Raw genomic sequence first — 27,049 nt, forward strand, 5'->3', positions numbered from 1 at the left:
TGGGGTTTGGAGCAACGTGGGATAGTGAAAGGTGTCCCTGCCCCTGGCAGGATGAGCTCGAAGGTCCTTCCAACCCAAACCTTTCTGGAATTCTAAGTGAGCTAAATTCACTTTTCACCAAAATCTGTGGAGCTGGTGCTGGCCAGAGGCTTCTCATTGACTCACGGCTTGGTGGAAACCTCCTGAATTAGGATGAGATTTTAAAAAAACATAGTTTAGTGTTCTTACTGGGGGGACTTGGAGTTAACCTCTGGTTTCCCTCTTCTCTTTCTAAATGTATGAAAAAGACAGTGAAAATTATCGACCCTGGAGTATTTCTCCTCTCTCCTGAATTTGGCATGATCAGCTGTGCTTGCTGCTTTTCTTTCAGAGTTAGAATTCACTCTGAGGGTTTTTCTGCAACAAGCAACATCTTCTTTAAATGAAACTAATAAAGCACTGAAGCAGCTTCTATTGCAACTGTTCATCTCCTAATTAAAGATTAGTTCTGTCAAGCAAGCAGTTTTTGGCTGTTCTCTCCTGCATGGGTTTCACAACATTTCTTACTCATCTGGGCACAAGTTGGAGTAATTTCTCCTTGCACGGTGCAAACGCACACAAGCTTCATTTCAGGCATGTGAGCAGTCCTGGAACTAAAGTTAGGCACATGAATAAATATTTCCAAGGTTGAGGCCCTTGTCTGAATCTAAATATTTTTCTCTTTGATCAGCTTTTGAGATAACAGATACTTGAATTCTGGTAATATTTTAGTAAGGGAGGAAAAAACCCCCCACATGGTTATCTGGATGCTGTGCTATTTATGGTCAGCTATATTTTCAACCTCCCGGGCTAGAATGGAATGCTTTGTACTGCTGGAAGCCGGGAATCCTTCCTGCTCTCGTGTTTTTTGACACATTAAGTCTTAAAATTACCTTTTTCTGCCTGGCTTCGAGGTGGTTCTTAGGCTCTGGTGGTGCTTATGTGTGAGCTAACCTGAAATGTAATGTTTAATCTGCGGTGTAACTATTGGTAGGTGTATTTTCCTCACTTAGATTTTCCTAGTGCAGCATGACTAAGAAGACACACTTTTAGTAATTTGATGCATTTAAATGACTTTTAAATTATTCGGACCCAGCGTTTTAAAAACAAAATCTGACTTGGCTTTTAATTGGTGCTGGTATTTGGGAGAGTGGAGCAACTCGTTTGAAAATGTGCTGATGTTCATCAGTTATCAGACAAAATGTCTACAGGGTTTTTATCGTGGAGCCTAAACTTGCCAGCTCCATTTGGAATTAAGGCTCCAGCTGTTCACCACACCCTGCTCTGCCTTCTTGCTGCTGTTTACAGTAGGAGGTGAAATATATTTTAATTTGAATTATGTTGTGCTGGGTGCTGTAACATGGGGAGGGGATTTTCAGGGCTGCTTTCAAATGTAAGAATATTTGCAAGTGGAAGATCAGTTGCCCTGAAACACAGATAAACTCACGGGAGCTGCTCTGTGATCTTTGATGGGATTTTATCCACTTTTGCTCCGCTTCCTGCTGTAGCGACACAGCGTTTGGGAAATGAGGAATGTTCTCCAGGTGGTGTTCAGGCAGGGAGCTGGGAGAAGAGGCAGAATGTGGTACTGCATGCTCCCAGCAAGGATCAGTGTTGAAGCCTCAGCCCAGCCCTTCCACCTCAGATTTCTGTGATTTCATAACTCGGTGCCCAGGAATGATTGCAGATCCAGGAGGGGAGGTTTTTTTGGAGGGGCTGGAGAGCTTCACCTTCAGCCTGGCTGGACAAAGCGCGTCCCTTTCTTACTCCGTTGATTTTAGGGAGCACCTGTGAAGCAAAGGAAAGGCAGGAGAGGGTGTGGAGTGGTGGATGTGCAGCACACAGAGGCTTTGCTGGGGTGCCCTGCTGCCTCCTCCCCTGCTCCCACCGTGTCCCTGCCTCCTTCCCTGCTTCTTGGGAAAAGAAGGAAACTCAGGATGCTGGCAGGTGGCCAAGGGGCTCCGGCGCTTCCCAGAACTGCTCCCGGCACGGCTGCATGGGATGGGGGACACAGCCCTGGGCTGGGGTCTCTTCCCAGGGAGGAGAATTCTCCAGAGCCAGCTGGATCCTGACCCTTTGTACCATCCAGCTGTGAGCACAGCTATGGATTGGGAACAAGGGGATTTTGGCTCCCACCCCACAGGAACTTTAAATTCACCGGTAACGTCAAAGCACTGAAAAAATTCCAGTGATTTCAGTGCTGCTTTATTTACAAAAACTTTAAAGTTCCTTCCTAAGTAATTAATCACCAGCCTAGGTATAATAAGCAGAAAAGTTTTACACAACTTCTGGACCTGGAAAATAGGACGTTTGTGTTTCAGAGATAATACAACAGTGAACTCACTTTGTGTTGTCCACAAGCTCTGCCTGTTGCTGCAGGAGCAGAGCCTGCAGTTCTGGCTGCTGATAAGAACCTCTACAGGATTAAGTTTGTCACTGAAATGCTTCATTAAAATACTTATCAGTGGTGGTAGGGCTTTTTATGCGGCTCAAAAGTTCAAATGCATCAGATAATAAAATGGGGTGTAATTCATCCTAAGCATCTTTTCCTGTCTTTCCCTGGATTCCTTTTTTTTTTTTTTCTTGTTTTCTGCTTTTCAATGAAACACTTGATTGCTGCTGCATCTGTTGACTGCTCAGGGTTCAGGCAGGGTTAGATTGGCCTGAGATGACTTCTGTTTGCTTTGCTTTGGGATTCAAGCTGTCTGTCCTGCACCAAGTCCTCCATCACTGGCTGAAATGTGTAAGTGGGAGGATGGGATGCTGAAGGGATGTGGCTTTGCAGGTAGAGCTGAATGAGGAGGGGATGTTTCTTTTTTGAATCAGAGTGGATTTCTCAGACCTCTCAGATTAAAACAGAGCTCTTGGGGGCTGGAAGAAAGAGGATTGCCACCTCTTGCCTTCAATGAATTAACTTTCTGCTGTTTATGCAATCACAGGGCCCTATCTACCCCCTTAGTTTGGAAGCTGCTGTTGTAGTTCAGCTAAATTCGATGCTGTTATCTGAAAGATGGCAAGTGTCTTGCTGTGTATAATTATTTTCAGGAACAGGCAGACAACATTTTAATTTCCCTTGCCTGATGTGTCATCAGATGCTCGTTCAGAGTTCCATATTAGTGCATGTTTGCACAGGGGATTGGCATGTGGGAGCTGGCCAGTTTTGGGTGTATCCACACTTGATGGCACAGCTCTTGCTCCAAGAGAGGCATTAGGCTGGCTCTGTGCAGCTGGTTATGGTTTTCAGGTAATGGGGAGGGAGTTACTGGAGCTTTGGGACTGGGCTTTTCCTGCCTGGGCCGCTTGAGGTGGAGTTCTCGAGGAAAGAAGAGAGGAGTAGGTGACAAGAGGAGCATTTGGGGCAGTTTTGTGGTGCCACAAGGAATCTTGGATGGAAAGCATTGGGAGAACGGTTTGGTTCTGTGTGCTGGACCAGTTTCTGGGATGGGGCCATGGCTCAGCTCAGAGTCACAGAAACGCTGTGGCCACGTGTTCCCTGCACACCTCCAGGGACGGGGGCTCCAAACCTCCCTGGGCAGCCCCTTCCCGTGTCTGACAACCCTTGTCATGGAGAAACTCCTCCTGCTGTCCAACCCTCCCCTGGCACAGCCTGAGGCCGTTCCCTCACCTTCTTTCACTCATTGCCTGGGAGAAGATTCCAAACCCCCTTGGCTCCAGACTTTGAGCTGAGCCTGACTTTGGAGCTGCTCCTTGTCCCTCTCGTGTGTTGTCCTTTTCTAATCCAGACTTCCCGTGGGACTGTTGATCGTTACCAGACTGGTCTGTTTAAACTAAAAACATCAAATGAAATTATTAAATGGTCATTTATTACCCTGGTAACGTCTGTGGTGTTAGAATTGTGTGGGCTTAAATTTCTTCCCTCTAATCTCTCACCCTGGCACTTCTTGGAAAAATGTATATAAATAGGAGAAAATGCATTAAGAATGACTGTTGTATATAGAGGGGGAAATTATCAGCTGTAAAACACCTGTAGAGCCTTCATTTAGAACAAAAAGTGGTTTAGGTTACCTGGTCTTTCCTTGCACAGCTCTAGAGGTGTGTTTTGCCTTCCAGGTGAAGGATCTAAAACACAAAACGAGTAGGAATGGAGCTGAACTTGTGAGTCTGAGAAGGAAATAATTGTGTTTTTTGAGAGCAGAAGTTTTGGTGCCTCGAGCTGGATGGCACCACCTCGTCCTGGCAGTAATTGAAGGGAAAAAAATCTTGGATTCGTAAATCCCACGTTCTCCTCAGTTACAAACACAAATAGACTTTTTTCTCCTTTCAACTTTGTTGCTTTTGTTATCTGTATGTGTAATGCTACTTGGAATAGGTAATACAATTTCAGCTTTGTTGCACTTGTCTCAAAGATGGCAAGTTCGTGGAGTTCCATGAAAATAGAGATTGTGAAGGTATCACAGAGGTGTAAAATAACTGTTGGTATTTAAGCATCAATGGTGATATCAAACCTAATACTGAAAAACAAAAGTACATTAAACTTCTGTTCTTTTTTCTTTTCAGGTTTCCTCTCAAAAAACCTTCGAGGTGAGTTCCTGAAAATTGTTTTTTTATCTGTAAATTATATCTTTTTTTTATTGTCAATTATGCTGCAGCATTTTTGCAGGGGGAATGCTTTTAAAAGTTTATTAAAAAATATAAATACACAAACACAGCTTGTAGTACCCATTACAGATGTGGGGAAATCAATATCCAGATGGGGATAAGGTGCCAAAAATAGATTTGTTGGTGGTGTCCTTGGCATAGGGTGAATGTTTGCATTCTGTTACATGGCTGGGGGCTCATCTTACCTGAGATTTGAGATGGTCAGGGAAGGGACACTTGGTACATCATGTACAGGTGCTTCCCTTCTGGGGTTATTCTGAATCTTTAATTTTGGCATGCTGAGATATTTCAAGTTTGCTGGGAGAGTGAAGATTTCAGGAGGGTTTTTTCCATTAAATTTATTTCGCTTTTAAAATAAAATACGGGCTGATGCTGACTGATAAGGAGAATGCACTTGCTGTTACCAATTCTGGAGGTTACCAAGACTGTTCCTGGAACCTTGGATACGCTCCCAGAGATTGCAAGGGAGATCATTTTCCCCTTTGAATTCAGCCTGGGAATAAATTTTTTAAGCGAACTCGATGCCTGCATTTCAATCTGAATTTCTGGTGAGCAGGCAGAGCTGGGTGAGGTTTTTTCTGAGCAGTCAGGCAGCTCCTGTGGGCTCTGCAGTGAGGATTTTGTGCTTTTCTGTGCCCCAGACATGGCAGCATTCTGAGCAGAGAGTCTCCAGCTGACAAGAAGCAGAAGGTTGAACGCTGCAGCAGCACCCACGACTTTGATCCCACAGGTAAAGTCCTAAAATTCGAGAAAAAACCCCAGCAAAAGCACTGGGAAGCAGAATAAAAATGGTTTTAATGTGCCATAAATGTGGTTTTCAGAGCTGTGTTGTTCTGCAGAGGCAATGTGGGCATTGAAATGAATGTGGGCTTGATTTTAAACACCCTCATAATCAACCTGGATTAGTGTATCAGTAAATAATTATAACAACTTCCACTTTCAGGAAAGTCAGGAGGCAAAGGCTGTAATTAGCTGTGAGGAGTTCTTTAGTGAAGTCTGAAATTGGAGATGTGGTTGGCTCAGCCAGGGCTGGGTTGCCCTGCTGGGGTTTTTAGTTTTTGGAGGTTTGTTTTGTTCTTTGGTAGATTTTGATCCCTCTCTGCCACTTGCAAAGTGAATTTGTGCTTCCCAACGTGACACATTTGAAGATGAACACCTCATTTTAAAGGATTTGCTATCCTGCTTTTATTTAGCCTTCCCAAAGGTTCAATTAGGGAAATGAGGGTGAACACAGGATTCTTATTCTCTCTGAAACACTCACCCAGTGCCTGTTCATGAAATGCCTGCTCCTGTCTGAGCCCCCTGGCCCCACGCAAGGTGCATTTTTCCTGTCTGTGCATTCAGGCTTTTCCCTGGGGCTTGGGGAACACAGGGGAGGTGAATGGAAGGGTGGCACAACTTGCAGGATGTGGGGTTTTTTGTGCACAAGGCTGATGTTTATAAACCACCCTGGTAATGGTTTCTGCCACTGGCTGCATGAGTCCTTCTAGTGTGCACAAAATAAATGAAAATGGGCTTTAAATGCCAGTTAAAGACATCCTGTAAGGGAAAAAAAAACCTGATTTAGTGCTCACCTTCTTTTTGTTTGCCTTGGGAGAGGTAATGTAAAGTCATTTCAGGTCGGGGGAGGTCTCAGGCTGTGAGCTCGTTTTGTAGAAGGAATTTAGTTTCTCCAGAAACAAACTTCAGGAATGCTCTAATCTTAATTTGCAGAAAGTCACTCCAATGTTGAGAGCTGTTACCTGGCTTGGGATTTGATAGGGGAGCTCTGCAGTGCAGCCTTCAGAAAATCCTTTTCTTTTCGAGGGGTGAATTCAGGATGCTGAGCTGCTGTGCCTGTGCTGATTGTTTACTCTGGGGAGAAACATTGCCAGAGTCTCTGTGCTTGGACTGGTTTTTTATCTGTAGTTACTGCAGAGAGCTCCTTTGGTTGTGTCCTAGCTCCTGTAACAGATTCTGTGTGCTGTTACCTGTGTCTCCGTGTATTATTCACCCCTTATTCCAAGTGTTCCACCTATGTTTTGTTCACATCTTATTTGTGTTTTGCACGATTTAACCCAATAAATCCGAGTCTGTGTTTTTCATGAAGTTTGGTTTTTTTTTTTTTTGTTTTTTTTTTCTCATGTTTGGTCTCCATATTTTCTATATCTCTCTCTCCTTTTCTCCTGCTCTCGTGCAGATAGCTCCTCCAAGAAGACAAAGTCTAGTTCTGAGGAGAGTAGATCCGAGACGTATGGTAAGCCAAAGCTGCAGCCTCCCCCTGGGCAGCTCCTGCTTTTCCTGTCTGTGCATCCCAGGCTTTTCCCCCTTCCCTGATCCGCATGGTTGGCTCTGCAGCAGGGACTGCCCTTCCATCCCGCTTCAGTTCTCAGCTTGTAGCGTGGTAGTGGCTGGAAAAGGTTTTGATCTGGCACCTGTGGAGAGTTGGGAGTGCCCTCTTGGTGCCACTGGGTGCTCCTGGCAGTGAGGGCACAGCTCCCGAGGGGTTTGTGCTTGTAGGAAAGTCTGTGCCATCTTCTCACCGTGGAGGTTGGAGCAAGAAATGCATCTTCCTGCATTATTTGTAGGTTGCCTCTGTCAGTTCTGTTGAACAGAAATGGAGAAATGTATCTGTAAATAATTTAAATGAATGTAAGGAGGTGAATTTCCCCGTTCTCTGTCTCAGAGGGAGTGAGTGGCCCTGCACTCCTGGGCTTGGAGGCTGGAATAAATGGCACATAACGAGTTTGGGGTGGGAATATCCCCACACATCCTGGCATTGTCCCTTCCCCATGAGGGGCCTGTTTGCTCCCTCAGCTTTCCCAGATGTGTCAGTCTTGGGCTGTGACACTCCCCATCCTGTAATGACTTATTCCATTTCCAGCCTCTGTAGATATTTGTGTTCATACCTTAGAATTTAGAAGGGAATGAGTTCTCACAAGTTGCTTTTTGGATCCTGTCAGCATCTCCAGCCCCTTGGACTTGGGCTGAATCAGGCTGCATTTCTTATTTCCAGGTGTGCATGTCTTAACTCCAGCCATGAGTTGCTCTCTTCCTTTCTTGTTTTGGTGGTGTTTTTTTTTTTTAATTCATGTTTAAAACAGTCTGTGACACTTTCTGATTTTAATCTGTTCAGAAAATTGCTGCTGCTGTAGGATTTTGGATGCATTGACTCTTCCAGAATCATCAGCTTTTATCATTCCACTGGAATAAACTTGCCAGGTGTTCATGGCTGTGCTCCAGCTTCTTAACCCACCTCTGGAATACAAAATGAGGCTGTCAGAGCAAGAAACACTAAAAACCAACCAAACAACACCAACCCTGTAGAGTTTAAACCAACACAGGCATGTTAGGAAAAGCTGGTGCAGTTCAGGGAGGTGTGTCCTGTTCTTTCTGTGAGATCTCTTCACTTCCCCTGGAATTTTGAATCACACACTTCTTTTTTTTTAAAAAAGAAAAGTAACATGATAGTCATGTTCCTGAGGGTGTGAGAGTGTTCCTTCAGAGCTGTAAACAGCTTTGGAGGGTGCCTTGATGGAAACCTGTCTCAGAGAGAGCTGGCTTGCTGCAGCTTGTCATTCTTCCTGCCACCCTCCCAGGGAATGAGCAGGGAAAGGGCTGGAACAGCAGGGATTTGGGGATGATTTGCTGGTGTTGAAGCCTTGTTGCTCCCCTGCCAGCTTAGTCAGGATAACCAAACCACCCTGGGCTCCCTTCTGCCCGGTGCTGCTTCCCTGTGAAGTGCTGGAGGTTAATGACAGGAAGCATTTGCTGCCTTTGCTGGAACATCTCGGTGTTTATCCCTCTGGCCCAGCCCGGGCAGTGGCCTGGCTTTCCCTGTGTGCCAGAACCAAACACAACTTCCTGACGTAAGCTGTGACTTCCCCCAGGCTTCCTGCAGATGCTGTCCCCGTGTCCAGGATCCGTGGGAGCAGCTTCCACTCATCCTTCCTTTGCAGCAGCCTCTGTTGGGCCTTGCCCTGCCTTTTGTCTGCTTTTCCCAGGTTTCTCTGGAATGTGTGCAGAACTCTGCTGTTTGCTTTGGAAGGGACCAAACTATTCCAAACCCTACAAGTAGAAATACTGTACTGATATTTTCCTCGCTGCTGACTGGATGGTGGCTGGCCTCTGGAAAGGGAATAATGGGGAAGGCTGGAATGACAACGGGAAAAGGAGGTGTGGCTTTGCTGGGTGTTTGTTCTCACCTCTTGAAATTTTGAATTAAGGAACCAGAATTTCTGGAAGTGTGTGAGTGGGTTGGAGGGGCAGAGTGGTCAGGGAGGGAAAGTGTTCTAATGTACAGAAGTTAATTTATGGTGACATGAAGCTCTCAGTGAGATACTTTCATTCTTAAATCCAACCCTCCCGTGTTTATCTATTCAACAAAATTGAGATGGTCAGGAGAGACACTTGAGTGTCGTTTGTTATGCTGTAATTTGCTAATTAGTGCCATGACCTCTCATGGTATTTAATATCTTTTTCTTAAAGTAGAATTTTCATCTCTTAAATGAACTTAAAACTGCAATTACCTTTCAAGGTGGTAGGTGAGGTATCAGTTTCCCTTTCCTCACAACTTGGTTGCTCCCCAAAGATCTTTCTATTTAGCAGTCATCAATTTCTGGCCTAAATATCAGCCTGGACTTGACACAAACTCTTTCACAGATTCTCTCCAACTTTGTGATAAGTTTTTGGATTTTGTTTTGAGATATGAGATGGTTTTTAATTGAAACTTATTCTCCCTGGGTTTTGGTTTCTTTTTGCAGTTCTTACCAGCTTTGCATCTTTATGTTGTGGCCACCGTTTTTTCAGAGAAATTTGCCTTCATAAAAGTTCTGTTTCTCTTTGTGGAGCAGCATTTCTGACAATAATTTATAGGCAGAAAGCTTCCCAAATGAAGTGAAACATTTGTCCCCTCTCAAAACCCTGAGGAGTTTGGCTTTTTGTTTATGGAATGATTCATTTCAAATCCCTCTATTAAGCTGCATTTTCCTATGATGGCCTCATGCCCCCAGGGGAGGTTTTAGTTCCCAAATTTCAGCTCCCAGGCCATGTCCTGCAGACTTGGGAGATGGAATTCATGTCCCATGGAATCCCAAGCTGGTTTGGGTTGGAAGAATCCTTAAAAATGATCTTGTTCCAACCATTCCGTGGGCAGGGACACCTTCCACTGGCCCAGGTTGCTCCCAGCCCCATCCATCCTGGTGTCTCCATTTTCTCAGTCAGGTTTTTAGAGTGAACCCCCTGCTCTGTTTGTTGCTAAAGAAATTCCCTGTTTTGTTAAATAACTTCCAAGTAGGACGTACAGAGGAGACAAATAAAAACGATCTTCCCAGAGCAGCTGTCAGACAGCCCAGATGTGTCTGGCCAGGCTGTTTGAGAGAATTATTTTGGCCATGGGGTGTCAGTGACCTTGAGAAGTCCAGGCTTTGCCCTTCCACCATCCCAAAGGCACTCTTGGAGCAGGGCTGGAGAAGGGAGAGGGACGAGTGCCACCTATTGAGGAGCGACTCCTCTCAGCTTTCATTCTTCTCTCTGCTTTCACTTTTAATTTTAACCTCTGTAACTCCAGCACACCTTTGGCTGCTTTGTTGTGCTCCTGGCTTGAGGCTACACCAGTGAGTTTGGGGCAGTTTTCATCTCCATGGGGACAAAAAAGAGAAAGGTTTATTATTGTTTTCCTCCAGAATTTTATGAATCCACTGAAGACACAGAGATTTAAAGTATAGTTAAGTGATAACTCACTTCATAACATGAAGATACTGTTAAGGGAAAGCAAAAATGAGAATTAAGATGATTATTGATTTGATTTTGAGTACTGTCAGTGATGAATTCTGTTGGGTTTGTAATACTTACTAAGTTTCAGCTGGAAAAAGTGAAATATCATGGTGAGATATTTGAAAGTGAGCAGAGTAGAAGAGAGCACGTGAAGGGTGGTTCAGGCAGGGAGTGCTATCAGAGCTGATCTAGTCCTGCAGGTCACAGTTATCTCCAAGAAACTTTAAGATAACTTCATTAAAATCACTATAAATTGTGTCTCAGTCATGCATGGTATCTCCTACGCCTCATTCCAGCCTTTTATATTGGATTAGGAGAAGGGTTAAGTGCTTGCTCCTTATCTGAAGGAAACAAGTACAGGAAAAAACAATTATGGACTAATTTCAGGTCAAGTTGTCCTAATTTCAGCTGTCTCTCCATTCTAAATTTAAATTCTTGGGTGAAATTGAGCCTTGTGGGGTGAGTTTAACTTGAATAAACTTGAATTAAATTAAATTATATTCTGCCAAGTCAGTTTATGTTGCACTGGCACTGCTTTGGCATCTGGCTCACCCAAGGAGGAAGCTTATCAGTAGATCCAAGAATTATTGCTTCTGGAGAAAAAGAAATCCGATGGCAGAGCAGACTCAGGGCTCTCCTGTGTCTTTAAACCAGGACAGTCCTCGTGAGTCAAAAGCTGAGTTTAGTGCCTTACTCATCCAACCTGTGGGGCTGGCAGGGAGCTGGAAAGGAGCTGTTTCTCTGAAAGAGCACCAGTTCCCACACCCCAGCCCCAGGCATCATTCTTGGGAAGTGAGGCTTCAAGAAGCTTGGTCATATAAAAGAAGGGGAGGTGCACGAGGGAGAGGCACGTTCCTTCACTCATCCCTGTGCAGAGGGGGTGAGAGGTGGGGGGATCCTTTCCATCTATTCCCCAGCCCTGCAGAGCACCAGGTATCCCATGCTTTGCCCTGCTTTGTTGGCAGGAGGGGAATTACTGGGATGTGATGGTGCTGCAGAAGGCCTGGAATACTTCTTCCACTGCTCCCACACCCATTTTCATCTGTGCCACACTGGAGGAGAACAGGACTGACTGGGCAGGCAGTGTTTGCTCTTGAGGCTCCTCATTTCCATGGGGAGTTGCTCCAGAGAAGTGAAAGGAGCCATGGTGGTTTGGGAGCAGTGTGAGACACGGGAATGACTCCCTGCTCTGTTACCATGCATCCCTTAAAACTCATTCCAGAAAAGCCAGTCTGGCTGGGACAGCATCTTCCCAGTTCCCCGTGTTCCCTCCATACCAAACAAAACTGCTGCAGTTTTGGAATCTGATTTGGGAGAGCTCTGATTTCTTTCTCAAGGTGCCAGTGTAGGAATTTTGCCTGCTGTGCTTTTAGAAATGGAAAAGCAGAGCAAGCTGTTAGAAGGAAGGGTGATGTAAATAAAAGAACATTGGGGGAGCATTTTACAGAGTTCCTGAAGTGACTTTCCAGGATGAGGGCTCCCTTGTGGGAGGCTTTTTGCAGCTGCTCCTAGGAAAGTGCTTGGCAAGGAGTATGCCAGGGCTGCTGCTGGCTTTTGTTTTGTCTTTCCCTTATTTAATTTCCAGGTGAACAAAAGACATCCCCAGCTTTCCACCTGATCCAAATGCTTCCCCTACTAAATGAATTTATCTCTGCACCAGCATTTGTGCTCACATTATACTGAGTACACCAGGAAACAAAACAAGTTGCCTTTGATGTCTCACAGCAGGTTAAAGGAGGGGCAGATTCATCTCCTGGGATTTTGGCCCTGAACTGGTGTTTATTTCAGAAGCCCTGTTCAGGGCAGTTGAGTGTGGCTTGTACTTGTTCACCTCTGCTTTTCTGGCTCTGTGCAATATTTCACCTGGAGCAGAAGGTGCCCCAGGAGGAGATTTTGGCTGAGAATTGGGAGAATTTTCCTGATCAATAGATCTGTTTTAGTCCAACCCCCTCGTATTATTCTGAGGGATTTGTGCTTCTCTTTCAGAGCAGCTTGTAGAAGCTGTGAGGGGTTTTTGGTGGTGCAGTGGTACCTGACAGCCCTCTGAACTATTAATGCAGACAAAGGGAAATTCTGCTCATCGGTGTGGGTACTGCTGCTCTGCTTTAAAAGCTGCTTTTCCCTCAGGTTGTGTCTGATGTGCCGGAGCTGTCTGCATCTCTGCTGTGAGATTCCTCCATTTTGTGTAGCTGGAGCAATAAGCTTGACCTGTCTTGACATCCCTCTCCATTTCTGGCCTGCTGCCCTGTTCCTGTCTCTCCTATATTTCCCCTGTGCTGTGTTGTCCCCATTCCACTGAGCACTCTGTGATTATCTGGGAGATAAGGATTCAGACTGACACCTGCCTTGTGTCTCTTTGTGTTCCCCTCCTTCTCTCCTGCTGCCCTCTCCCCTGTGTCCTCAGGCCTGGTGCAGAGGTGTGTGGTGATCCAGCGGGATGAGAACGGCTTTGGGCTGACGGTCAGCGGGGACAACCCCGTCTTCGTGCAGTCTGTCAAGGAAGGTGAGAACACCCTCACACCTGCCAGCTTTCCATGGGGACCCTGGAAGTATGTGTGAGCTGGAGCAGAAAGCTCCCAATTCCCTCCCCAGGTGGGCTGGCTGCAGCTTGGGAAGGGATGTGCAAGGACAGGGTTGAGCTGTGGGGATGCAGTGAATCCCTTCCTGTGTGGCTTCTTCCAGGCAATCACTGACAGAACGAGAGGGGACAGTCTGAAGCTGTGCCAGGGAAAGGTTAGGTTAGGCATCAGGAAAAAACTCTTCATTGGAAAAGTGATTGGGCACTGGAATCACCTGCCCAGGGAGGTGGTGGAGTCCCCATCCCTGGATGTGGCGCTCAGTGCCGTGGTTCAGGTCATGGGGTGGTGTTAAGTCATAGGTTGGACTTGGTGATCTCAAAGGTCTTTTCCAAGCTGGTTCCTTCTGTGATCTGGTGGATTTGGAGCTGACCTCCTGCATCCCAGGGGGAGGAAATGAGTCCTTGGCACATGGTGGGATTGTGGCCTGGTGTATCCAGTGCCAGGTGAAAGCAAAACTGCTCTAGACTTGACACCCAGAGATTTTACTGATAGAGGAAGTCTGGCTGAGTGCAGGAGTATTTTGCATGTTTTACAGAAGTCTTAAAACCATTTTTGCTAGAAATGATTGTATTGAAACGGGAACTAAATGATTTCTTGCCCCTCCAGATGGAGCAGCCATGCGGGCTGGAGTGCAGACAGGTGATAGAATTATCAAGGTAAGAGCATTTAAATTGTGAGAGAAATGGGTCCTTTGTCTTAAATGAGCTCTTTGCCTGAAAAAAAAGTCATTGATGTATCTGCTGTGGTGTTGGCATTAGGAATGGTCTAAGTTTCAGTGTTCCTCATCTCAGGATTTTATGGCCAAGTTCAGCATCCTGCCAGGTTCGAGTATCACAAATACAATAAAACCAGAAATGGCAGGGAAGAAAAGGAAAAGAGAGTTGTTAATAATGACCTGTATGTACATAAATAGCCTGCCTGAATAATTGCTTTCCCCCTAACTGCCCCCACATCCATGTTCTTTTTTAGTCCCAAGCGAGTAAGAAATCAAGTCAGTAACTTAAAAGACTGTGTAAACTATTGCTGCAAAATGCTACAGCAGCTCCTGACACAGATGGAGCTGGGATTTCAACCAGGCATTGAAATTAATGAATTAAATTAGCTACCCTGTTGTTTTTCTGCCCAGGCAGAGATGGATTGCTTTTTTTTGGTTTTTTTTTTTCCTTTCCCTGCCTCCTTGGGTTCTTTTGGTGTGTGCACAGTTTTCTTTCTGCAGAGCTCTGCTCACCGAGAGAAACTGTTAAAAGGATAAATTATTTATCTGGTAATGTCTTGAAAGAGGCAGTAACAGAGATGGGGGAGAAGAAAATGCTGCTCCTCATCCCGGTGCCTGCTGTGGAATGTGTGGAACTGCTTAGAAATCGGGAGTTAAACACTGAATTTTCCCCTCTCCCTGCCCAGGTGAACGGGACTCTCGTAACACACTCGAACCATTTGGAGGTGGTCAAGCTGATCAAGTGTAAGTAAAGGCAGGTGGCTCTTCTGTCACCTCTAAGGCATGGCAGGCATCATTCCAAGGGCCCGGTCGAGTGACAAGGGTGAGGTCAGTGCTGAGAGATAAAGGGAGTGTGTGGAACAGAGAAGTGAAATTGGGGTTATTTTGACATCCTGAATTCAAGCTGATACATTCCCCTGTAGTTTCTCCTTGACTTCATGTTTGAATTCCCATCAAGCCTTGCCTGGGTGCTTTCCCATCTTTTGTTTCCACCTGAACTACCACAGCTGGGCAGGCACTTGATGTGTACATTGCAGAGCACTACAGGAAATACGTTCCTGGTGGATTTTCTGCTACAAAGAAGGAGGTGGTGGTGGTTTCTGCCAGCCTAGCACGGTTTATTTTGTGTATGTGTGCTGTAAATGTAACGTGCTGGGCTGGAAATTGGATTGCTTGCTTTTGTAAGGGATGATTCTCATGAAGGTTTTTGGAACATCTGAAATTCGAACAGATTTCTAAACCAGGCAGTGCTCTCAGGTTCATTGGTTTGGAGGAGGAATGGTGTGAATTGTGTCTGCAGGGTGAAATGCCAGTGAGGGAAACCAGAGAACCATGGAAATGTCCCCGTGTGTGTGACCTGTGCCTGTCCTTGTGTCCCCACAGCGGGTTCCTATGTAGCTCTCACTGTCCAGGGGCGCCCTCCAGGGTCGCCCCAGATTCCCTTGGCGGATTCCGACGTGGATCTGGCAGCTTTTGGGCATATGTCTCCCATCATGACATCCCCCCACTCGCCTGGCACGTCAGGGAATGCAGAAAGGATCACCAGCCCAGTGCTCATGGGGGTAAGGCTTAAAGCTCTGTTTCCAAGGGAGAAATGGAGTCGGGTGATTTTGGCCTGAATTTTTTCACACTTCAGATTGGCAATGGAATATGTGTCCTGTCAGTGGGTATTTGTTCACTTCTGAAAAAGCATTTTGCAGCTAAAAATATCTAGTTCTGTTTGAGATAATAGAAATAAAGGTTTTTAAAGTGTTGATAGCTATGTTTAAAATTAAGAAAGAATGCCTAGCATAGGGTTGGAAATGTGAGTAGTTTCTCATAGGGCTTTTCAGAGCCCATGCTTAGGAAGTAGGTGAAAAATGTGCATGTCTATTTTCCTTATCTGCTCAGCTCCACCAGAAATACCCCAACCCTTAATCTCTCTGTATTTCCTAGGAGGAAAATAACATTGTCCACAACCAGAAGGTGGAGATTCTGAGGAAGATGCTCCAGAAGGAGCAGGAGAGGCTGCAGGTACTGGAGTTGTGCAGGTTGGAGAGAAGGTGGGGGAAGCCATGCAAAGAGGGCTTGTTGAATCACAGTTTATCAGCAGAGCTGTGTAAAACACACATTCTGTAGCAGCTCCTTGAGCGTGCAGATGTGCTGGTGATCATTTAAAACAGCCACACCATTCTGTTCCAGTTCCTCCAGGAGGAGTACGGCCGAACCTCCTCCGCCCGCCTGCTCAAGGAGATCCAGGAGGCAAAGAAACACATTCCTCAGCTGCAGGAGCAGCTGTCCAAGGCCACGGGCTGCTCTCAGGTACAGCAGGGTGCCAGGCTGCTCTGGGGACGATTCTGGGGCGTTGATGGTGCTCTGGGCAAGCTGCAGTTCCCTGTGCTTGGACAGGCAGGCTGCACCCTCTAGAGATGACATTTGAAGTTGGCTGTCAGGCACTGTAATGTCAGGATGTGGAGTAGATTTTACAGTGGGCTCTCAGCTCAGCTGTGAAAAACCTGCTTTTAAGAACAAGTGCAAACAATGATGTGTTTATTATCTGTCAGTGCAACTTAAAATATACCCATGAAGTCATTCTTGGAGGCTTTCAACAATTTTGCTTTTGCTTTTGAAAAAAAATAAACGTGGGCCGTGTCATTTTTCCCTTTTCCCTGTGTTAAAGGTGCTGAAAACTTGGTGTGGGTTTTGTTGTTTCTTCTAGAAAAGCACTGCAGCCTTTTCTTGATAAATTAAGAAGGTTTTATGAGTAATGTGAGCTAACTGGCTTTTGAAGGAGTTGCTGTTTAAGGATGGTCTCTTGAAATGTTCTGCTGTCTCCCAACTCACTTTGATCTTTCCAGGATGGAGTCTTGTCCTCCAGGTCTGCGTCGGAGTCGCTGCAGATCAGTGAGGGGGAGGCAGAGAGTGGGGACAGTGGCAGCAAACTGGATTTCAGTGGTGACAGCCCCTCCAGACCCAACAGTGACATTGCTGATGTGAGTCTGGGACAGCCCCGAGGCTTTGCTTCCCTCCCTCTTGCCCCTGGGTTTCCTTGGCAGATTCCGTGTTTGTTGGCTGGGTAACACTGTGCAGTACTGGAACAGGCTCCTCAGTGCCCAGCAAAACCTTTTCCCTGTGAAAACCTGGTATGTTGGACTGGGATTAGAGACTGGGAGAGAAATAGATTCTGAGGCTTTACCCAGGGTTAGATTGTCCTGGCATTAATCCCTGTAACCAAACAAAGAAAGATGGATGCCAGCATCCTTCTCAAAACTCATTTGTCTATTAGAGCATCTTTGAAGGGAATATTCCAACTGCACACTGGGACTCAGATCCAGGCAGTGGGCAGCTTGCCAGGAAGGTGGGAAAGAGCTTCCTTCTGCCGAATCAGCTTCAACTCTTGGCACCAGCAAAGGCTCTTAAGTGACTTCACTCATTAGTTATCAATCAGTTAGTGCTCCTGTGCTCTCCCCTGGTGCCTAATCCTTAATTAAGTCACTATCTGATTAGTGCAGGGGAATTGAGACTCTCTGCTTGGATTTGGCCTAAGTTTGTGGATTGACTTAAGGATGTGGGAGCTAAATTTGTCCCAGCAGTTGGAAGTGAAAGGGAGGGGGGTCAGATGGGAGCATCCACGACTCCGTTTTGAAACATTCCAACTCCCAAATCTGACCAGCTCCCGCTCAGTGTTTGTCTATAATAAATGCACAACAAAATTCATCATTATCTTCCTAATAATCATCATCCTGTCTGTTTTGGGGATGGTATTTGATCAGTGCAGGTGATTGGCACACCAAACATTCCAGCTTTTCAATCCAGCTCTGGGAAACTTAAGGATCAGGGGCGAAAGAAACATTTGGAAGTGGAAAGAGTTCTGCAGCTGGGAAAAAGCCAGGCTGGAAGGCAACAGCCTGAGCAGTAGCCTGGCTGGAAAAACCTTTTGCCACACTGAAGATGAGCCAGCAGCACGTGGTTTTTGCAAATAAGGCTCTTCTGGGCTTCCTGAGCAAGAGGATTGCTGGGAGATTGGAGGAGAGAGCTGAGCTGTGGGAGAAGGTGGAGAGAGCAAGGAGAAAGCTGAGGGCTGGGGATTTTACAGCTCAGCTGTTGCTCACTGTCACCAGATTTCTGAGCAGCACTTCTGCATTCAGTTGTGTTTTGGGGTTTTTTTGTTTGTTAACTGTGCATGTAGGACACAGATTTTAGTCTGGTGTTTCACACCTCCTTTTCCTGTGAGAAAGGAGAAGTTTTTAGGTTGTTGTGGCTGACAAACTGCACTGTGCAGTTCTCCCTTTCCTGCTGGTGCTTACCAGAACTGAACTTCCCTCTTTCCCAGAGTCCTCGCAGTGGCCTGAAGGAGAGGATTTATCCAGATGAGAGCCCAGAAAAGGCTGAGCTTCAAGATACTGTGAGTACAGAACATCAAGTGTCACAACAACATCTCCTCTAATGGACCCATTAAAATCTTGCCGCTTTCCCCCACTTTCTAAATGGAGCATGCCTGAACTTTGCTTTAGAAGATAAAATGCAATTAAAGTGGTGCAGGGAAAGTTAATTAGCTGAGTAAATGTTTATGGAGCTTAAGAGCAGGACCATTTAGAGGCAAGAAATATCTAATCAGCAGTAAAACAGCTGGGCCTGGAATAAGCAGAGCAGTTGCACGTGTTTTATTCCTCGAGTCCAGCCTTTTTTTAGGCTATTTGGCCATTTGGAGGCTGGCATTCCCAGCAGGGCCACAAGTGGAACACAGCAGGAAGTGCAGACCTGTCTGAACACATCATCATCCTTGGGATGACTCCTGAATTCTCGTCCCCCTCCTCTGCTTGTCCTCCCAAAGCCACATTTCCCCATCTGTGCAGAGATGGCATTTGCCACGTGCTTGGTGTGCTCCTGGCTGCAGCTGCTCTTGAACCACCTGATCTGGTGTTTGGAAGTGTTTGGATCCTGGGAGAAGCTTTTGGGAAGGGGAACCAAGGTTGAGTGGGGGTGTGTGGGTTTCCATGGCGTTCTTGAAAGATTAAAATGATGAGAATATCTCAAAGTTTTCCTGGGAAGGACAATCACAGCATTGTGCTTTCCTGCCTTCTCTTCCCCAGGACTCCCAGTCCAGTGTTGGAAGTCCCTTGTCCCGAGTGGGCACTCAGATCATTGGAGCAGAGGATGATGATTTTGACACGGAGCAGGAGCAGGTGGGAATGACTTCCAGCCTTTTCTCCCCTCCAGCCAGAATTCTGTTCCCCTGTTCCTAAACTGCCTTGTTTGTGCTGAGCGCTTCTTGTATGGTGAAATAAGAATTAGGGAGTGAGATTCCTCCTATTGCTGATCTTGCCAAATAAAAACATTTAGGGAGTTTATATCCATCTTTGAGTCTTTGTTATTCTTTGTCCTTCTCCTAACTTCAAGCTTTCTAGAAATTAATTAGCCTTATTTCATTTTCTTTAGTCTCTGTTAAATCCCGAATTATTGTCATGGCAGTGTGGGCTTTGGCATACTTATTCTGAATTATTTTAGCTGTCCTTTCTCTTGTTCCTCAGTAATTCAGATGTAATTCTTGTGTATCCCTGCAGATCAATGGGCAGTGCAGCTGCTTCCAGAACATCGAGCTCCTGAAATCCCGCCCAGCTCACCTGGCTGTTCTCCTGCACCACGTGGTGTCCCAGTTTGATCCTGCAGCCCTGGTGAGAAGCTCTGGAATTGTTTTCCCTGGCTCACATTTGGGAATCTTCACCAGATCTTGTGTAGCTCTCAGTGCCATGACTTGGCAAGGAGGGAAGTGCAGACCCTGTGCAGGCCGGAGGGTGATAAATCCTCATTTATCTCCTCAGATAAATGGAGAAGCACAGAAAGAATTGTCTCTTCTACATTTGGCTGCTTACAAATAATTACTTATCTCTTGAAAGCCTCTCATTCCACCTTCAGGTGTGGAATTGTCTACAGGGAAGGGCTGAGCTCTCTGTGCCTCTTTTCCAGCCCCTTCCCTCTCCCACCATTGCCAGGGCACCTCCCTGAGGAGCCAGGAAAGGTTTCAGCCCAGCACTGCTGAATTCCTTGAACTACTGGAAAGAAAACTTGGAGTTTTCATGGTTTTCACCTAATTTCTTGCCCTCCTGTTCCCCACAGCTGTGCTACCTTTACACAGACCTGTACAAACAGACCAACTCCAAAGAGACCCGGCGTGTTTTCCTGGAGTTTTACCAGTTTTTCCTGGACAGAGCTGCAGTAGGTTCCACTTGTTTTCCTCATTTTCACACATGTCCAGCAAGTTGACTTTGACCTTTCTCCACTCAACCTGAACTGCGAAAAACTAAGGGGGTTAAAGCCCTTCAAAAGAAATAGTTTTAAAAATAACAATTGGAATAATATTTAAGAAATAACTTCATAAAATTTAACAACGTAATAAAAGTTTGAAGTATTTTTGTTGAAATGTTACCAGGAAAATGAATGGCCTCAGATGCCTGGTAACAAAATAAATCCCAGGGGATTTGTTGTTGATAGGAGAAATAATTTAGTGGCAGGTAAGCAAGTTCTGGCTCTTCTGCATTGCTTTTTAGTTAATAATTGCTGTGGGTATTGATGTGGATGTTCCAAGGATTGGGAAATTTTATCAGTCTGTTGGAAAGCTGAGAAAATTCTTTGCTGTCATGAATTAAACTCCCAGAAACTGTAGCAGAGGTTTATAGACCACATGTTCAGGTGAAATAATCCCTGTGAATTCCAATCTATTCATGGGAGTCTCCCCTTTTCAAACCAGCAGGTGCTCAGATTGGATGATTTGGGCTTTTGAGGGAATTCAGTGTGTGATCTGTGTGTTTCATTGGGTGCTCTTTGCTCTATTGGTTCTCCCAGCCTTTCTTTCCTTTTGCAGAACCTGAAAGTCCCAGTTCCAGATGAAATCTCCTTGGAATTAGGTAGGGTGCTGTGTTTGTGGGAGTGAAAGGCAAAGGGTGGGTTAATTCAGGGAAATGGCTTTATTGAAGGTGGGGACTGTTCTTAGAGGAATAATTGGTGAATTTTGTGCCTCACAGACAGGAGAAGGCCAGAACTGCTCCCCGAGGAGCTCCACCGCCAGTTCATCCAAACCATGCAGGACAAAGTCTGTCCAGAGGTTCAGAGGAACCTGGAGGATTTCAGGTACCAACAGCTCTCTGTGGAGTTTCCTTTTAATTCAAATTTGATTTCAGTCAGCATGTCCAGCACAGGGAAACCTGAGGGACACAATAATTCCTCTTAGGTTGGATAGGAATGTACCAGGAAAGGACCTCCAGGTCACCTGTGACCAATCCTTAAATCAAGTCATTAATTGCAGTCCTAGAGCTTGGATTCTTCATTCCTTGCAGCTGTGTGAGGAAATGTCAGAGTATGTTTTCTTAGGTGTTATATAAATCTCTCTTACTGATTGTGTTCATAATCAGCTTATATATTTTTTTTCCTTTCCCTGTTTTCCTTCCGTCTCCCCTTTGGGCAGGCAATAATCCCCTTTACAGAGTTGTCACGGGCATGGAGTAGAATTTGATAATTAATTTGCTTTTTCATGTGGAGTCCTAAGAGCTCCGTGCCAAGCTCAACAATGAACTATTTCATCCCTAAAAAAATCTCTCCATTCACGCAGATGCTTGAAACATCCCGAAAGTCCTTCCGTGACTTCCCCATTTTCGTAATGAAACCTGTGGGACACCCTGGGTGCCACAAGGCTGCTGCTCCCTATCCCAGGGCCATACCCAGCTCCAAGGGATGCTTCCTGTGCCCTTTTCCAGGCAGAAACGCAGCATGGGGCTGACCCTGGCCGAGGGGGAGCTGACCAGGCTGGACGCGGAGCGGCTGCGGGACCGCAACGCCGTGGAGAAGGAGAGGAGCTGTGCAGAGCAGATCATTGCTAAGATTGAGGAAGTCCTGTGAGTGACAGCAAAGAGAATGGTGGGGGGTGAAAAGAGGAATAATAAAGGTGCTGCCTCAGACCTGGAAAGAGCAGGATAAAGGGATTGGCGGGTGGAATTTGGCATCCCTGTGTTTGTATTTCTGCCCCTGAGTGTTTGTTGGGATAATGACAGCCAGGACTAAGCCAGGAGGGAAGTGAAGTCTGTTTTGCCCAGGAGGCTGCTGTTCAATAGTGCAGGGAGTGCTGCCATTGTCAGCTTGTGCATTATTAGATCAGAGCCCTTCTCCTGGAGAAACACCAGCTTCACAGCCCATTTTGTCGTTTGGTGTGGGCTGAATCCAATTTCCGCAGCTGAACCTTCAGTTTTGATTTTTGATTTTATTTTTTTTCCCCTGCTGGGGCTGCTGAACATTCTAAAGGACACTTGTGGAACACAACTGCTGGTGCTCTGGGTGGATGGGACCGAGTGGTAATTGGGTTTTGAGTTTCATTTTAAAACGCTTTCTTGTTTTTAGGATGTCATCTCAGCCTCTGGAAGAAGACAAGAGGTAATGGAAGTTGGGGGAGCTTGGGCTGTGCCAGTGCTGGTGTGTTGTGCTGGTAGAACACGACAGCCCTCTCCTGGCTGTACCTCCAAACACTCACCTCCTAAATCCCCTGGCATAAAGCACTGGAATTCAGAGCATCAGCCTCTCCTTTGCTGATGCTTGTTGTCTGTGTTTCACATTTTAAAAATTGCTGTCACGGAGAGTTCGTGTTTATTTTTGTTCTGTGTTGGCTTCAGTCTGCTCCAACATTTATTTTCTGTTTGTGCCTTGTCCTGCTCAGTTTTTATCTGAGCAGCTTTTCCTCCACTCTGTGCAGTAACCTTTTACTGCTGCTTATTTTTACCGTAACTCAGAACAAGAATGGGACATCAAATATGGTTTTAGTGTAGAATTTTAGGACCGTCTGTGTAATTCTCAAAATTGTGTTTTCACCTCCTAGGCTTCTGTGCCTTTTATCATGGAATGATTTGGGTTGGAAAGGATCTTAAAGATGATTTAATTCCACCCCTTGCCATGGCAGGGACACCTTCCACTATCCCAGGTTGCTCCAAGCCCAGTCCAGCCTGGCCTTGGACACTTCCAGGGATGGGGCAGCCTGTGCCAGGGCCTCCCCATCCATATATTCCATCTTTATTTACTCCATAATTTACAAAAGGATAAATTCTGATGTTGGCTGAGCCTTCCCATTATCTGTGAGAGTTTATTTCGGTTCATTTCGTAACTTACTTCAATTTAAAAATTAACTTTGCAATAGAACCTTGGCACTTGACCTTAATTTTACTGACTAAATGTATTTTCCCAGCATATTTCTCTTTAACCTCGCTGGTTTTTATGTGTTTGGCAGCTCCACAATGCAGTATGTGATCCTCACCTACATGAAACACCTGGGAGTCAAAGTCAAAGAGCCTCGGAACCTGGAGCAGAAGCGTGGCCGGATTGGTTTCCTGCCCAAGATCAAGGTACTGCTGGCGTGGCCACAGAGGATTTGTGTGCAATTCAAACCCCAATTTAGCAGGAAAAAGTTAAAAATTGCTGTGATTTTCCACTGTTTCAAGAGGTTCTGGGATTACTGAGCTGCACAGCAAACCTGAGAGCTGAGACTGGGTTCTGCATCTGTTTGGCAGACACGTGAATTAGAAATAAATAGAATTATTTCCTTTACCCCTGAATTCACCTTGTTTTTCACAGTCGTTAAAACTTTGGGTGGGGAATGTTTCATAGAACACAAGCTTGAACCACATGAGGGTCTCATGAAAGCTGTTGCCTTGTTTACTTCAGTTTTCTTCTGGAGAAACTTGCTCATACCCTCCTGGTTTGCAATGCAGGAGAGCTCTTCTCCCTGCCACCCCCACTTTTCCTGTTGCATAATGAAATTTTCCACCAAAACTTCATCTCTGTGGGTGTGATCCCTTGTCTCCCACAGCATGGGGGTGTATCTGGTCACAGTAGCTACTTATTTCCATCAGCATTTCAGCTTCCTTTGAAATATTAAGAGAGTTTCAAGCAGTTCTGCATTAACTGTGAGGAGGTGAAACAGTGTGAAACCCTTTGGAAGGTTTGTGTCCTCTCTCTTCTGCAGCTTTAAAGAATTTAATTAAAACCTCAGGAAACAGCTGGATTTGAAGCAGTGAGTGATGAGTTTGCTTTCTTTACCTGCAGCAAAGCATCAAGAAGGAGAAAGAAGGAGAGGAGAAAGGAAAGAGGAGAGGCTTCCCCAACATTCTGGGCCCCCCAAGGAGACCGAGCCGACACGACAGCAGTGCAAGTATGTCAGCCCAGGAAACCCACGTGCCCTGGCAGCCACAGAGAGTCCCTGCTGCCTTTAAAAATTCATGCCAGGAAGACCCAGTAAACTTGTTGTTGTTAAAATATGGTTTTGAAGATGCACAAACCGGTTTTGCTCCTGAAATGCTGCTTCTCTCACCACTGGGAACAGGCAGAGGTCGTTTCAGCAGTGCGATGATCCTTTTCGTTCAGTTGGCAGGGCCATGGAGATGCAGAAGCCCAGGCACCCCAAGCACTCGCCCACAGCCTCTTCTGTGAGCCCAGAGCCCCCAGAGGCCAGCAAGCTGCGCCAGAGCGGCTCCTCCAGCGATGGCACCGATGCTCCCTACCCCCCTGCCAACCCCATGTCCCCGCTGGCAGTGGGGCCCTTTGCCTCTCCAGAGGGCAGCAAGGACAGTGACACAGGTAGGGTGGAATGCAGAATGATTAAAGGTTGTGCTGGGAACAGGATGTGCAGAGCATCCATGCAACAAAGCTGGGCAGATTAGGAAATGCTTTGATGTCATGAGAGCTGCTCTTCCTCACCTTGGTCAGCTTTCCTCAATTAGGGAGTCTTACAGTGAGCAGAAGTGGTTGTTAGTGGGTTCTGCCCCTGTGGCTTTGGATCATCCAGCAGGAAAAACCCCATCTCAGGTGCCAGCCTGTGTCACCTGGAAGCTTTTGTTACTGAGGCTCTTCTTCCCAGCCTGGGCATTGGGTTCCTGCAGCTCTGAGCTGAAATGAAGCTGGAATCAGGAGGCTCTGGAGAGGCTGGGAATTCTCTGATGTCCTCCAGTTTGGTTCCTCACCTTTCCCGTTTATTTTGTGCGCAGGTTTGAAGCAGCCTGGGGAGGCCCCACCTGCCGGTGACTCCATGGATGGCACTCCCCGCACACCCAACAACACCTTCGAGTTCCCGTCCCCTTTGGAAAACCTGCAGGAGGAGGAGGGAGAATCAGAGAGGTAACTCGGAGTGCTTGAGGGAGCCGAGAGAGAGAGAGAGTCAGGAAATCTTGGAATGGCTTGGAAAAGATCGTTGTAGTCCGACTCCTGTGTCAGTGTGACTGTGGCTGTTGAAATGCAGTACATAAAATTGTAGTGACGCCACTTGTGTTAAATATTGTTGGGAGAATTAGGGAACTTTGGGCCGTGTCTCTGCTGTGATAGAAAACTCTCAGGAGAGGGGACAAAATACTCTGGTTTGGAGCTCAGACCACCATTCTGAAGTCATGCTGAGTGTGTGAGCAGGGAGAAATTCAGGCACAAGCTTCCCTAATGGTTTCTTTCCTTCCTTGCAGGATGGTTGACATGGGAACACCAAAGCCTTTCCGCAAGTGAGTATGCTTAGAAATGTTTGAACTTCATTGAATTTGTTTGGATTTCAAGAGGTTATGAAGCAGAATGCAGCAGTGCTCATTGTTCTGAGCCAGCACAGTTGTCTGCATGATCTTTTTTCTTTAAGAAAAAAAAATCAGACACTGGCAGCCATTTATAGGGCAGGTGGGGTGAGTCATATGCAAAAAAACCCCTTTGATCTGTGAGTGAAGTAGAATGATTGCTGTATCCACTGATGTGAATGGATGGGAGTTAGGTTAGGAAGTAGAGATATCCCTATTTTCCTTTTAAACCTGTCTGTTGCTGTTGGCTCTGTACCTGCAGATAGACAGAGGCAAGAAACTGTAACCTGCCCTTTTCGCTGACTTGATATTTGACTGCAAATGATTTGATCTGTCATGGATCTGTCACCTTGATGGAAGGTGATGAAAACACTGTCAGAACAGGCAGCCAGTCTGTAAAGGGCAAAATTAGGGAATGTGCCCAGAGGTTCAGGCATCAAACAGCCTCCAGCTGGCAGGGACAGTGTACTCATGGTGCTGAGTTATGTACTCAGCTTTTGCCTGAAATGGGAATTACCTCACGTTTCTCCTCCTCCCATCAGGATGGACAGTGTTGGCTTTGCAGATGTGCAGAGTGAGGATGAGCTCTATGACTTCGACATGGACATGGACCCTCCCAACTGGCAGCAGCTTGTGAGCAGGGAGGTGCTGATGGGGCTCAAACCCTACGAAATCAAGCGTCAGGAAGTGATAAATGGTGAGATGGAGGCTCTTTCCTACCTGGCCAAGCTCAAAGTTGAAACCTTCCCCTGGAGCTTTGAAGTTCTTAAAATTTACAATTAGGTCTTTCTGCCCTGATTTGTTTAAAGTAGGGGCTGGAGAATTGTAGAACTTCTGGTTTGAAGAGTTCTTAGGTGTGAAACTTTTGCTTGTTACTGGGAAATAACCTGAGGTGAGATTGATCCAGTCCGTGGTTATTAAACCTATGAAGGCACTGAAAGGCCAATTTTTAATATGCTCTTAAAAGAAAGCAAGAAAAGCTTGGCTTTTTTGGAACACAGCTGATGGAAATGCTACTCCCAAACTTCAGAAGATTTTAGTTGCAGGTCCTGCAGAAGTCTCTGTGTGTGTGGGTTTGTGAGCTGCTCAGAGCTCACTGTCGGTTTGGGGTAAACGATGGAATTTTACAAACAATTCAAACAAGGAATTACAGCAGAGCCTGGAATATGGGCCAGGGAGGGAAGTGCTGCTGGGGGGACTTGCTCTAAACTCCTTCCTGGCTCCACAGCTGCAATCCTGCTCTCCTGTCTCCCCAGAGCTGTTCTACACAGAGCGAGCCCATGTACGCACGCTGAAGGTCCTGCACAACGTCTTCTACCAGAGGGTCACCAGGGAGGGCATCCTCAGCTCCAGTGACAAGCGGAAAATCTTCTCCAACCTGGAGGATATCCTTGGGCTGCATGGTAGGAGCAGCTGGATGCTGGAATTCTGGGTTCCAGTGGCTGCAAAATTGAAGCAAAGGGACCCTGGAACACGAGGGTGCCTTTGCTTCAAGCGCCCGATGCTTGAGATGAAGCAGAATTCTTAAGGACAGTACCCTGGGCCTGCTTTTGCTCACACTTGTTCCAATTCTGATTTACAAAGATATTTTGATAAGGAATCGTGCCCAGTGCTCCTTTTCCTTATCTGTGTTGATCATGCTTGATAAAAGAGCCTTATGGGCCAGCATTTGAGATGTTACAACTGTTCTTGAAGAGAACATGAAAACAGATTTATAGAGATTGATGCCTTTTTGTTTCTGAAGAGTGGCCCTTCCTCATTGTTTAGGGAAAGGACTGCTCACAGTAGGAATTTCAGCCACT

General features: G+C 46.1%; 1 protein-coding gene across 2 annotated transcripts in view; it reads left to right on the forward strand.

Annotated features, from left to right (window-relative positions):
• ARHGEF12 (Rho guanine nucleotide exchange factor 12) overlaps positions 1-27,049 on the forward strand; it is a 67,353-nt gene that overhangs the window by 26,330 nt on the left and 13,974 nt on the right. The window contains exons 2-26 of one of the 2 annotated variants that reach the window (XM_068994602.1): positions 4,537-4,560; positions 5,280-5,368; positions 6,818-6,874; positions 12,797-12,895; positions 13,578-13,627; positions 14,373-14,430; positions 15,070-15,248; positions 15,622-15,699; positions 15,868-15,987; positions 16,524-16,658; positions 17,999-18,070; positions 18,759-18,851; positions 19,230-19,340; positions 19,783-19,881; positions 20,528-20,570; positions 20,688-20,793; positions 21,417-21,554; positions 22,054-22,086; positions 22,931-23,045; positions 23,746-23,851; positions 24,064-24,276; positions 24,684-24,813; positions 25,149-25,184; positions 25,790-25,944; positions 26,504-26,650. In XM_068994602.1, the coding sequence (XP_068850703.1) occupies positions 4,537-4,560; positions 5,280-5,368; positions 6,818-6,874; positions 12,797-12,895; positions 13,578-13,627; positions 14,373-14,430; positions 15,070-15,248; positions 15,622-15,699; positions 15,868-15,987; positions 16,524-16,658; positions 17,999-18,070; positions 18,759-18,851; positions 19,230-19,340; positions 19,783-19,881; positions 20,528-20,570; positions 20,688-20,793; positions 21,417-21,554; positions 22,054-22,086; positions 22,931-23,045; positions 23,746-23,851; positions 24,064-24,276; positions 24,684-24,813; positions 25,149-25,184; positions 25,790-25,944; positions 26,504-26,650 (2,486 nt within the window). The remainder of the gene's footprint in view (positions 1-4,536; positions 4,561-5,279; positions 5,369-6,817; positions 6,875-12,796; positions 12,896-13,577; positions 13,628-14,372; positions 14,431-15,069; positions 15,249-15,621; positions 15,700-15,867; positions 15,988-16,523; positions 16,659-17,998; positions 18,071-18,758; positions 18,852-19,229; positions 19,341-19,782; positions 19,882-20,527; positions 20,571-20,687; positions 20,794-21,416; positions 21,555-22,053; positions 22,087-22,930; positions 23,046-23,745; positions 23,852-24,063; positions 24,277-24,683; positions 24,814-25,148; positions 25,185-25,789; positions 25,945-26,503; positions 26,651-27,049) is intronic. The other variant, XM_068994603.1, reaches the window with a different exon arrangement.

Source organism: Aphelocoma coerulescens, chromosome 24 (assembly GCF_041296385.1).
Source record: "Aphelocoma coerulescens isolate FSJ_1873_10779 chromosome 24, UR_Acoe_1.0, whole genome shotgun sequence".
Classification (NCBI taxonomy): Eukaryota; Metazoa; Chordata; class Aves; order Passeriformes; family Corvidae; genus Aphelocoma; species Aphelocoma coerulescens.